Raw genomic sequence first — 12205 nt, 5'->3', positions numbered from 1 at the left:
ATGAGTGTGCATAGCCAGGGCTGTGTGAAGTGATGCCACATTCAGAATGACAGTAGTCTAAACCTCAGGGCGGTAAATGCTTCTTGCAATACATTCAATTGCCATTTAACTGAGTTTAGCCTAAGGTATAAAGAAAAGTTGCTGATGTTTTCAAACATGTTTAGACATTTTAATATTGTCTAGACATGTCAGCACTGAATGAAAACACTCCAAGGTATAACACAGTGAATTTCTGTAATTAAAGCAGCCGAGTTTGAAACAGTTTATAAGAGAGCCCTCTGCTTGAACTTTTTAATTAAATGTGATTATATCTCTGAACACTTTCTCTGAAAACATTGTATCTGAAGTAGTAATGGCCAAATTTTATCTATGGAGGAGACCTGAATGAAGTAGAAAGCATTGTGTCTAGATCTCAGGCTCTCCCTTGGGAGCTGTTAATGTGTTATAGGCAGCATGGTTCATCTGCGGTCGTTATTTATGTGATACAGTGCTGCCTCCCTGCTCCTGCTTCCACCTCCAAACAAGTTAGTGCTCCAAACAACACAGACTTCCTGCTTCTCCTGGTTCAGAGATTGGCAGCTTGGTTCACATGTTGGTTTTTGGCTGCCTTATCTATGACCTACACTCCTCCACATCCCTGGCTGGGGATGGGTTTACTGACACAGCTTTGACAGCCAGAGGTCCTTGTCAGGTGGCAATCATCTTTAGAGAGGACAAAGAGACTTTCTCTTCCAGCGGTGGCCCCAGAACTCTTAGCAGTTACATGTTCTGCCAGGCCTCTGGAAGGCCGTGCTGGGGACAGCACAGCATCTTTTTACCTTATTCTGGTTGTCAGCTCTTCTGTGGTCTTAAAAACTGCCTCTTTGTAGTAGGCGCTATCATGAGACATTAAAGATGTGTACAGAGAGATTAGAGGAATAGATGGCCTTTATTTCTTATTTGATCCAATCATGGACATTCATCAAAAAGTTGGCAGAGCTTAGGATGAGTAGCCCTTTTGTTCTATCCATTTGATATCAAAGGGATACAGTGTGTTTTAGGTATTTGTCCTGTTGTCATTGTCTCAGCCATAATTTTAAGCTCTGAGTCTTGGGTTCATTTGTTGCTAATTTAACAAATTTTTTAAGTCAGTGATGATGTCAATTATGCTTTCCAGAATAAGATCGGCAGCCCACCTTCTAGCAACCCAGTAGCTTAGGGGCAGGTTTAAAGGCAGTTGCAGACATTGAGATTGTTCTGATTGTGTTGCAAAGATAATTCCACTTTACTATTCATACACTTTTTTTTTTCTTTTTTTAAACCACTGTGAGTAAAACACAAATCCTCAGAGGAGAACTTGGAGGAGTTGATTCTCATGTGGGTTTTGAAGATGAACTAAGGTTGTCAAGCTTGGTAGTACATGCCTTTACCTGCTAAGCCACTTTGCTGGCCTCACTTGTTTAAATAATTGAGTATAAAATAAGCCAAATTTTCAGTAAAATTTAAAGATACGTCTAGAAAAAAACATCATTTTTAATATTTGGAACTCAAGAACAAATTATTTTTAAAATAGAGAAAAAGAGGAAAAGGTGTGCAAAACTAATTTTCTGTAGAATGAAGAAAATACATTTCCCATTCACAAAAATTTGTAAAAAAATATACAGATACTTGATTTGAAAGATCAAAGTGGAGGATTGTCATGAATATTTGAAATGCAAAACACTGAAGAACAATCCATTTATCTCACATAGTGTACAAATTAAGTAATTTAGAAGTAAAGATGAATAAATGATGCATTTAGTTTAAATAAAGCCTCCATAGAAATATTTCAAAGCTCCATACAACACATGCATGCTTTTTCTCTAGTGAATGGTAAAATCAATGTATTGTCAGTCCCAGTGTAGGACCTGGAATGCAGTTGCCAGGATTCTTACAAGAAGCATCACCACATACACACACCAGCCCTTCCTCCTGCAAAGCTATTTTCAATATCCGAAGGAGTCTTTTGTGCTCTCCTAGAATAACGATGCCTCAAATGCAGATTTCTAGAGATACTGTTTCTGTAAATCTGAGCTTTCCTTGCTGTTTCTAATTAACTACCTTTCTTTTTAGTTTTTTTTTTTAATTAAAATATTACATTATTTTCTCTGTTCCTTCCTCCAGCTCTTCCCATGCATCCTAAATTCAGGATCTCCATTTCCTTAATTGTTGTTACATATATATGTTACATATATATATGTGTGTGTGTGTGTGTGTGTGTGTGTGTGTGTGTGTGTGTATCTATATCTATATTTACATCTGTATCTATATCTATATATCTATATGTGCATGTGTGTACGTGCAATCTGTATAATGTTACTGGTATGCATATGAATTCGGGACTAAATATTTGGGATTGTGTAAACAACTTGGTGATTCTTCACTGAAGAAGAGTACTTTTCCTGTTCTCAGCATGAGTTACCTCTAGTTCTTTGTCTACTGATGAGGCCTCATGAAATTTCTCTCTTCCACATTAGCATCTGCTTTGGAATCTGTCATTCTTTTTGAGTTCATTAAAGTAGCACCTTGCAGCCTCTGCTTACGATCCCATACCTCTTTCCTTTCTAGTAAGAATAAAAATCCTTTTAGAGAAAGAGTTTGACTTGTTAAATTAATGTATAATTTCCCCCTACTTTAGGAGATTTACAGGTTTTTAAGAAAACTAAGCCATTCTTTTTACTAAGTAGTAAACTGTATGAATTTGTGGCATCAGTTTTCTGTGCTATTTAGATACTTTTCTTTTTTTGGAGTCTATCTTTTTCTTAGGGGTTTGGGTAGCAGGAATTGACACACAAAATAGTTCCTTTGTTATATGGTAAAATGGAGAAGCACTAAGGTGAAAGTCAAAACACTTACCCTTTGGCCTCAGTTCTTTCATAAGTTTGACCCCTCACAACATCTGCCCTCCTTGGTCTCCACTAAAGTGATAAGGAAATGGATAGAGTATAGGAAGGCACTTTCCATATTCTAAACTGCTCCAGGATTCCTTGCTTGTTATAATGGCTTGTAACTGTGCTTTTGAGCAGGTAGTTAATTTCATGTCTAAGAAAGAACTTGAGCATTCCAAACCAATGCAATCTTTCTAGTACATTTTATAACTCCTTCAAAATAGAGAAATACACATGTAATGTTAAGTAGGAGAGGATCTATTGAATACCATTTCTACATCAGTTCTTCTTAATATTTGATAAGAGTTGGTATTTGTGCTCAGATCTTGACACTAAAGCTAAATCCCTCAGTTTGATTCCTTAGATACACATCATGGGAGGAGAGAACTTACTCCTGCATGTCATCCTCTGATGTGCACATTCATTTCATAGCTTGTGCACATATGTATACACATAAACTTGAACACATATACACTAAATAAATATGTATATGGAAAAATAAGAGTTGGAAAAATATGAAATTCCAAGACATCTAAACAGTTGGCTTATCATTGATGTCACTTTTAGAGACTATTATATTTCCAAATGGAACATTGTATCTTTCTATTAATGTGCTTCACACTAACAAGATTTGTGTTAGCTCTTCTCCATCTTTATATTGTTCAAAATAATGGGAATAATACTGCACTAAAGAAACAATAACTTTCTTAGATGTTAAAAAACTATATTTTTTCTAGGCACTGGTGACATTTGCCTTTAATCCCAGCACTCAAGAGGCAGAGCCAGGAAGATCTCTGAGTTTGAAGTCAGCTTGGTCTACAAATTGAGTTCTAGGATAGCTAGGAACATACATAGAAATCCCATCTCAAAACAAAATGAAATAAAATACATTTTGTAAAGACTGAAAGGAGGTAGTGGTTATAGAAAGCTGGCCTTCATAATCCTACAAAGGATATTTTAAGTCCTTTGTGGAAGAAAAAAATTATCTCAATGATCTACAATGTTCCCAGATTTAAAATAATAACATATGCCTACATAATTGAAATAAGGAAAACATACAATCACAGAGAACTACCGCCCTACTCATTGATTCCCTTAATAAATTGCATCATAATACAAATTGCCTGGGTTAATCATTGGCATTGCTTTTGAAGATTTATTTCAGTCATCAGGATGGAAAGTTCTGATTGCTCCTGATGACTCCCTTATAGTCGTTCTTGATTATTTTCTAAATTTGATGACAAACACTGCAACATGTCTCAGCCAATTAGGCTTGTCAACTTCCACTGTGGTCCCCAATCATGTGCTTGACTTTGGAAATGACAGGAGGTCCTTATTAAAAGTTGTGCATTTTGTATAGAGATGTGGCAGCTTGCAAATAGACTGTAGTTTAAAAAAAGAGGCACAATGCCTGTCATTAAAAGCAATAGGAGGAAAACATTTTTACTATGAAATAATCTAGATTGTTAAGGAAGGACAGAGGAAAATATTGAATACTTCAGGAGTAGAAGATTAGAAAATGAATCAAGGTTAAATGAATAAAATTCTTATGGCCTATGTGTAGTTCGTAAACACAATTTACAAAACAGTGGTATGAAGAGCTGTTGGATCATCAGCATACCTTTCCAATCTGTTTCTAAATGCATTCCAAACAAAAGAATAATCAGAGCAATTAATTTTACACTAGAAATAAAGATTTCTACAAAGTAGACTGCCACAGAGACCATTATGTAAGTAAAGTAACAGGATGAAATGATGGGAAACAATTCTCGGTCATTTTCTGCGGAGAATCACCACCACCTTCTTGAAGATATTTTCTATTTCAGTGACTAAGTTCCAATTGTTTTATGTGTGCTGGATAAATACTGTAAGGACAAAGGTGCTTCAAATTTCTTAAAGATGCTAGGACAATAAATGTTTAGAGTGAAAAATGGAACTGATTGTTCCCTACACATTTTCAAATTATTTTTCTATTCAAAGAATATATGTCCATCAAGGTGGGATATATCCTCATAGAGTTCATATTTCTGTATTTAAATCAAATGGATTACAAAAATCTTATTAAAAAGAAAACATTAGTGTTTGTTTTGTTTTATTTTGCTTTTTTGAAAAAGAGATGATGAGTAAAGGGGCTCAGCATTTAAAAAAGCAATGAAAGTATGTGAGTGTGTCTGTCTGTGTGTGTGTGTGTGTGTGTGTGTGTGTGTGTGTGTATGTGTGTTGTAGTTTGTCTGCATGTATATTTGTTTTCATTCATCCATGGAGACCAGAAAAAGGCACCAGATCCCTGGGAATCTGTGAACCAGTGTGTGGATGCTAGAAACAGAATCCAAGACCTCTAAAGGGTAGCCAGTTCTCTTGACTGCTATGCAATCTCTCTAACCCACCCACTTTTATTTCATTGACTCTAGTTCACCCAGAAGTCAACTAGTAGTGTGAATACATTCAATGGATAATTACATCTGTCAGTAATCTGTCAGTAAAATAAAGGAAAAATGTAAACAAATGATCGAATCTTTATGAAATTTAGCAAAATAAAACTTAAAAATTATTGGGAATCACATAATCAATAATCAATTCTCTCATCTTAAACCTAAACCACTTTGGATTATGGAATTTAGCTCACTATTTTTGTGTATACACACTGGAGACAGAATTATATTATTTTTAAATCCCAAATTATAATAATTCAATACCCACATGATATTCAATGGGGTGATAGCATATTGTATTTTTTGAGTGATCAATTAAATTATGAAATACATGAAATCCAAAAGGTCATTGTTTTAGACTCTCTTGTGGTAGAGCAAGTTTCTGTCTCTTTATCTCTCTAAAAAATTAGTAAAATCCAGTCAGTAAATTTTTAATTCTAAGAAAGTATATAATCACATATCACGATTTTATTCATGTATACCAAGAATTCATGACTGTAATATTTAACCTCAGTCTATAAGAACTCGATAGAAATGACTTAGGTTGTTGGAAATGGAATACATTTCCCAATTACTTTGATAAACAACATTAATTAGAAGCATATGCTCTTCCATCAATCATTTCAGAACTGAACCACACTTACTCAATACATTATGTTTTAGATATCCATCCAGCAAGTACAGTTGTGAATGCGCTTCCATGTCACACACAGGCACTGCTCTCCCACACACACTGGGGCAGCTGTCACGGTGGTAGAGCATGAGGGGAAGGAGTGGGACTTGAGTTGCTATTGCTAATGTGCTCAGATCTTTAACCTGCTTGCACCTTCCTTTGGAACTTTAGACCTTTCAATGTGCTGTCAGTTTATATTCTACTTCTCAGTCACCCTGGTATCTTAGAATGTATTTTAAGTATAAGGTTCTGCCTATTTGCATATCTATGAATAATGCATAAGTGAATCTAATTGCCAATAGTGCACTATTTATTTAATGTATAGATACAGAATATTATCTTTTGAACTTAATAATTTTTCTTGTTTATGTGGAAAATTAACACCCATTGAAATATATATGCACTTAGCGCTTGAGAATATCTGCATGGCACTGCAGTATACCAAAAGAATATGTAACTGGCTATTTTACATACATAAATTATCATTTCTCCATTTCTCTCTTCTGTGGTATGTATTTTTGCAAAACCTTATCTTTATTATACATTAAATAAGTATTGTTTTGTGGAGTGATGAGTAGCAGGCTCATACGCATCAGGAAAGCATGCATGTCTAACACTGATGGTTTCTTCTTCTTGAATTTCAGATTCAAGGCCTCTTCCAGATGTAGCTCTGACTGGCAAATGCACCCGTGAATGTGATGAGTATGGCCACTCAGACTCCTGCTGGATGCCAGTCCGCACTTCCCCTGAGAGGAAGAAGAGCCAGCCCAAACTCTCCACTTTCATGCCTGTCGATGAACGAGGAAGCCAGGAAAAGCTGGCCAATGGCGAAGCTGCCATCATGGGTGACCGCAACAGAAACCTCCTGAACAAAAAGTTGACCTCATCCTATGAGACCTTCAGTGCAGCTAGCTTCAGCAAAAACGAGGAAGCCAACCCTGAGGATATTCCTTTAACAAAAACAGGGGAATATAAGCCATCTCCTGTCAACACTCTCACTAGAAGAGAAGTTTACCTGTAGGCTGTCAAGGAGCAACAGCAAAGTTCTTTTCATGTATGAGGAGAGTTAGGGGCAAAAACATTACAAAGTAAAACCATTTAATCACAAAGAGGGGGCTACCAAAGAGACAAAGCTTTCCTGCCACTTCCGCCTCCCAATCAGGCCTTTAGTGATATTGTTTGCCTGATGACAGTGTACAAAGTAGAATCCATTCTTGTCACTTGCATGTCTACACCCTTCACTGATCCCCAACACCCACTCTCTTTTTCCCATACCTCCCCTCAAAATCCAATAACAAAAAAAGGATGGTTGCAAGTTCTTTTCATGGTAACAAGTCTGATTAGCAGAACACAGCACAGCCACCCTCATTATCCCCAATCTAAAGCATGATTTTGGTCACTTTGATTTATTTGAGTGTCATCTGACTAGTTAGTAAATGCAGGACAGGTAAAAAATAGACTTCAGACATGACATCAATGGTTTCTTATTGTTCAAGTCAGCCCTTTGGAATGGATAAGAATCCCTTTAATCATACAGTCCTTATATAGGGGACCCTTTGAAAAAAGTAGTGTAGGAAGACAACAGCTTTAATATTTGAACAAAAGTTAAAAGCAAAGTAAATCACAGTGGGAGAACGCAGTCCCAAGTTGCCATATGTTATTTTCAGGACAAGAGCATCAACTTCTTTTCCATACATTCACAGAATATACTCATTCAATCTTGGCAAATCAGTTATGTGAATTGTACAATATGTTTTGGAATACAGTCACTAATGAATGAACTTGAACTATTATGTCATTATGAGGCCAAAGATCACATGGCAGATCAGGGAAATAATGGAATTGATTTGATCTTGATATAGAAATTCACTAAACAGCAGAAGCAATGGGATCTGTGCAGACACAGACACACTCAGATGCTAGCCTGTTTTGTATTAACTCTTTTCCCAGAAAACAGTCTTCTTTGAAAATGAATTTTTGTTGAATGGTCAGAAAATGAAAGAACTAATGAGGCACAAGTTTAGTATGATAGGCAACTGATCAAAGGCCAAGTCTAGTCTCATGTAATACTGTCAGGGAAGATTCTACTTTTTAAAGTCATATTGATGCATAGTGAGATATGAAAAGACACACTGGAATTTGATTTTATGAGGTGCCCTACTGTCATTTCAGGATCCCAGCTTTTCTTGATGATCCTATTATTATTTCTAATTATAATCACAATTTTCACCTGGTCAGAACACAAGTGCATTAATTTTAAATTCTGTGTAATACAGAAATATTTTGAGACAACATTTAAACAATGTAAAATCTTAATTGCTTTTGACTTGAATATTATTTGATATGTGTCTTAAACAATTTCTGAACTTGAAAGAATGAGTTCTGGACAATAATAGTTCTCACAATATATGCATCACAAAGTTGGAAAATATATAGATTTTTCAAGGGATGCAGAATATGCAGATTTTGAACTCTTTGCTCTATGCAAGATGATTTTTATAAAGTGAAATTTGAGCTGGGACATTCAAAAGAAAACGACAATCCATGGACAGAATAGGGGATGACAAGTAAAGAGGGCAAATGTTCTCATCATCAAATGTTGGTAACTTGGTAAAGGCATAGTTTTGATGGCTTTCTACAAAAATGTAGCGATACTATAGCTTTGGGTAGTTTCATGCTTTGCAGAATTTCTTAGACTATAAGGTGAAGAAACCTAGACTATAGGTTAATAATTCCCAGTAGGACATCAAAATACTTATCATCGAGGGATATTTCTCTGGTGGGTCTTTTGGGATCATTTCCTTATGCTCTTTCTTAAGTGGAATTTTCATTTTGATGTTAGTTTATGTATAATAGGTAGGATGAAACAAGATGTAATTGAGATAAAAAAAAACATTGGACTAAAATATCAATAATTGAACATGCTTATGTTTGGTTATTATTTACACTATGGAAAGACGAAATTTTAGAACTTTGTTAGAAAACTGCATTCAAGCAGTTCTGCCTTGTATAATCTGTAAGTACGTATTAAGACAAAATACTTCTAAAGATACTTATGAAAATGTATACATATTTTTCTTGCACGCTACAAAGGAAATAATTGCATAACACTGATGTTCAACACTTTTTATATGCATATTTTCTTTCTTTCATGGAACACTGAAGCACTAGATAGCTCATTTCACTCCTAAAATCCTTTGGTTGTCTATAAAGCTAATACAGGTCACACTGGACCTACAGATTTATTCAATCCACATTCCACAATGATGTTTGCACCACATGCCAGGCCGCCATGTCATTGTCATTTAACGTGTGAACCTCTCTTTAGAACTAAAATGGATGTGAAAGAATAAAATTCAGTGTACTGTAAGTATTTGGAGTAATTCTAGTAGAATTAGTTATCATAACATGTTTATTATATAATGAGCTGGCATGACACAGAAATATATTTTGTGTTTGTATGACTTTTATTTTGAATAGGTTTAAATCTGGTGCCACTCCATATATAGAGTGCTTTTGAAAAAAAAATAAAAACAAAAAAAAATAAATAAATGAGTGAATGCAAAATAAGCAACTGTGCCTTTTATACCTCTTGTTATGGTAAAACAAACAAACAAACAAACAAATGGTTGTTGGGTTTGGATAATGAGGGGAAATGGGCTATTCCCAACTTTTTTGATCCTGTATATTTATCCATGTTTATTTTCTGAGAATAAATAATATATTAAAAATTTGCCTTCTGACAAACTCAGATAATAGACCAGTCTTAAATATTGTTCATTCATAAGATAGGATTCAGGCGTTAATATGGGGCTGCTTAAATCTCACTGGACAGTGAAATCATTGGTTATCGAATCACACAGGGAAGTATTATCAGGGGTGAAATCAGTCCATTTTGCAAGATAAAATATCGATTTAGAACTTTCATTTTTTCATTTGTTTTAGGTGTTATTTCAGTTTTGGTTGTACAGTATATAAACTCTCTTTGTTTTCCATATGCAAGATTCAAGAGGACTTCTGCATGGTTATACATTAGGACACATTTACAAACTGAGTAACTATAAAAACGTATGTGTATTTAAATGTCTACAGCATCTGTCTAAAATTGGCTGCTCTGTCTGAATCTCTGGATACCATTGTCTGATTTTTTGACTGGCCTGTTGCCTGAGTTTTGAAAACAAAGGAGGAATTATTTTTATGAGAGGAAGAACTAAGATGATACAGAGGATGTCTGCCTAAAAGGCTACCCTGGGAGGCTGGGTTAGAGGAAAATACAAAAAGAAACACACAGGCAAAAAAGAAACTGCCAGGAATCAAACAGCCATCTTAAAACAATTGTGAGAATTCTTAACACCTATGACCTTCAAACAATAGGTTATGTTGGTAGTAAATAAATAGCTGTACACTTAAAATAATAAATAAAAGGAGAAAAGTTCATCAGGAATATGGTAAAGCTTGTTAGTTGTACCCCAGGTGTGGTATGTGTGACATCTGGATGCAGCATCATTAGTTCAGCTACCTAGGGTTAACTTTCAGATAACTTTTCCTACATTTAAAAGCACTTGCATTCCGTGTGGTACGATCTGTTTGTAATGTTAATCATTGACTATTGTTCTGCTACTTGGATGTTGATAGTGAAGCAGAGAACAATTAATCATCATTGATTATGTCACTATGCACGCGACTTTGCTAAACATGGCGAAATGTATTAAACACTCGTCCAACTATTTATGAAATACTTTACATAATTTAATTTGCTTTTGTACAGTTTTATGTAAATAAATTGCTTGTCATATTTGTCTTTACAAATTAAAATATAACATGATCAAATGGTTTCACACTTGTAAGTGTGCTTCTCTGTTGACAGTTAATTCTGTTTTGATTGGAAAAAAGTGAATGAATGCCTGTATCGTATTTTATTTAACATGGATTGCTTTCTGTTAGCTTTAGGTAAAGCCAGGAAGATGATAATTGAGGAGTTAGGGTGAACCCTGGGTCAGGGGCTTTTCACAGGTGGCAGGCAGGGAAGCAAACCATCAAGAGGTAAGAATAAAACTCGGTTCACATTGATGTTCTCAACCTGGATCAAACCTTCTGGAGGGTCTGATGCTAGGTGGTTAATTCTCAGCCCATTTAAACATAGTATAACTTTGAAAAAAAAATTTTGGAAAAATTTTGGACATAAAAAATTCCAGATACAATACAATCCCAGGATCACAAGGACACATTATTGTACTGAAACTTAACTCAAAGGTACATGTCATTTCTTCCAAGAATATGGATTCCAGATATAGGCTCACTATGTTAGTTTGAGGGCCTCAGGAAAAATCTGGCCTGGTCTTGGTCATACAGATATAATATAGGTCATTAATTTGGACTATTAGCTACTTCTGGTCCTGGCTGTGGGAGCTCGAGGGAGCTCCTGGCTACACAGGTAATTTAAGGGTCATTTGGACAATTAGCTACCCTGGTCCAGGTTGTAAGAGTCATGGGAGCCTCTGTCTGTAAAGGTCATTAGATTACTAGCCACCTTTGGTCCTGGTTGTAGGAACGTTATATGGCCTGGCCCAAAAGATAACACAGATCACTGGGTTATTAATCACTTCCAATTCTTAGCTTTCTAGATGGGAGAACAGGTTTTATGCTCATTCATTTGAGAGGACAATCCTGTGTGCTTAACATTCCTGGTTTTCCCTGGAGATCTCCAGACACAGGACCTTCAGGTTCTCAACACATGTGTAATTGGCATATTGCTTTCCTTAATAGTAGATCTGAACTTATATTCTACAATTATCAAGATATTTCTGGGGCAGTGACACAGTTAGCCTTAACATCTTATACATGAGAAAAAAATTTACAACATAATCTTTTTAACAATAATTTTTCCCTCCATTGGTACATAGAAAAACTTCAGCCTTAAGATAAAGTTAATTCCAAATAAGAATGTACCTCTATATAGGATTATTAACATCATTTATTATTATTGTTTTGTGATCTGGGGAATCAAACTTAGGACTTAGTAAATTATGTCCTTCTACAGATACACATTCCCAGCCCACAGAATTCTTGTATTTAGCCTGAGTTAATGACAACTAGAAAATCATTGCAAGTTAAAAAATATATATCATGTGAGATGTAGGGTAAAATAATTTGAAAATAAAAACACGATATATGCTTTAGCTCCTTTTTATTTG

General features: G+C 35.3%; 1 protein-coding gene across 4 annotated transcripts in view; it reads left to right on the top strand.

Moving 5' to 3' along the window:
- The window catches only part of Pcdh7 (protocadherin 7), a 423602-nt gene extending 412755 nt beyond the window's left edge, over positions 1-10847 (top strand). For 3 of the 4 annotated variants that reach the window (XM_036200223.1, XM_036200222.1, XM_036200224.1), the window contains one exon: positions 6656-10847. In XM_036200223.1, the coding sequence (XP_036056116.1) occupies positions 6656-7032 (377 nt within the window). In that variant the 3' untranslated portion in view covers positions 7033-10847. The remainder of the gene's footprint in view (positions 1-6655) is intronic. The other variant, XM_036200227.1, reaches the window with a different exon arrangement.
- Positions 10848-12205: the final 1358 nt, after the last annotated feature.

Source organism: Onychomys torridus, chromosome 10 (assembly GCF_903995425.1).
Source record: "Onychomys torridus chromosome 10, mOncTor1.1, whole genome shotgun sequence".
NCBI lineage: Eukaryota > Metazoa > Chordata > Mammalia > Rodentia > Cricetidae > Onychomys > Onychomys torridus.
The sequence above is the reverse complement of the archived record's forward strand: the minus strand, read 5'-3'. Positions and strand labels throughout refer to the sequence as shown.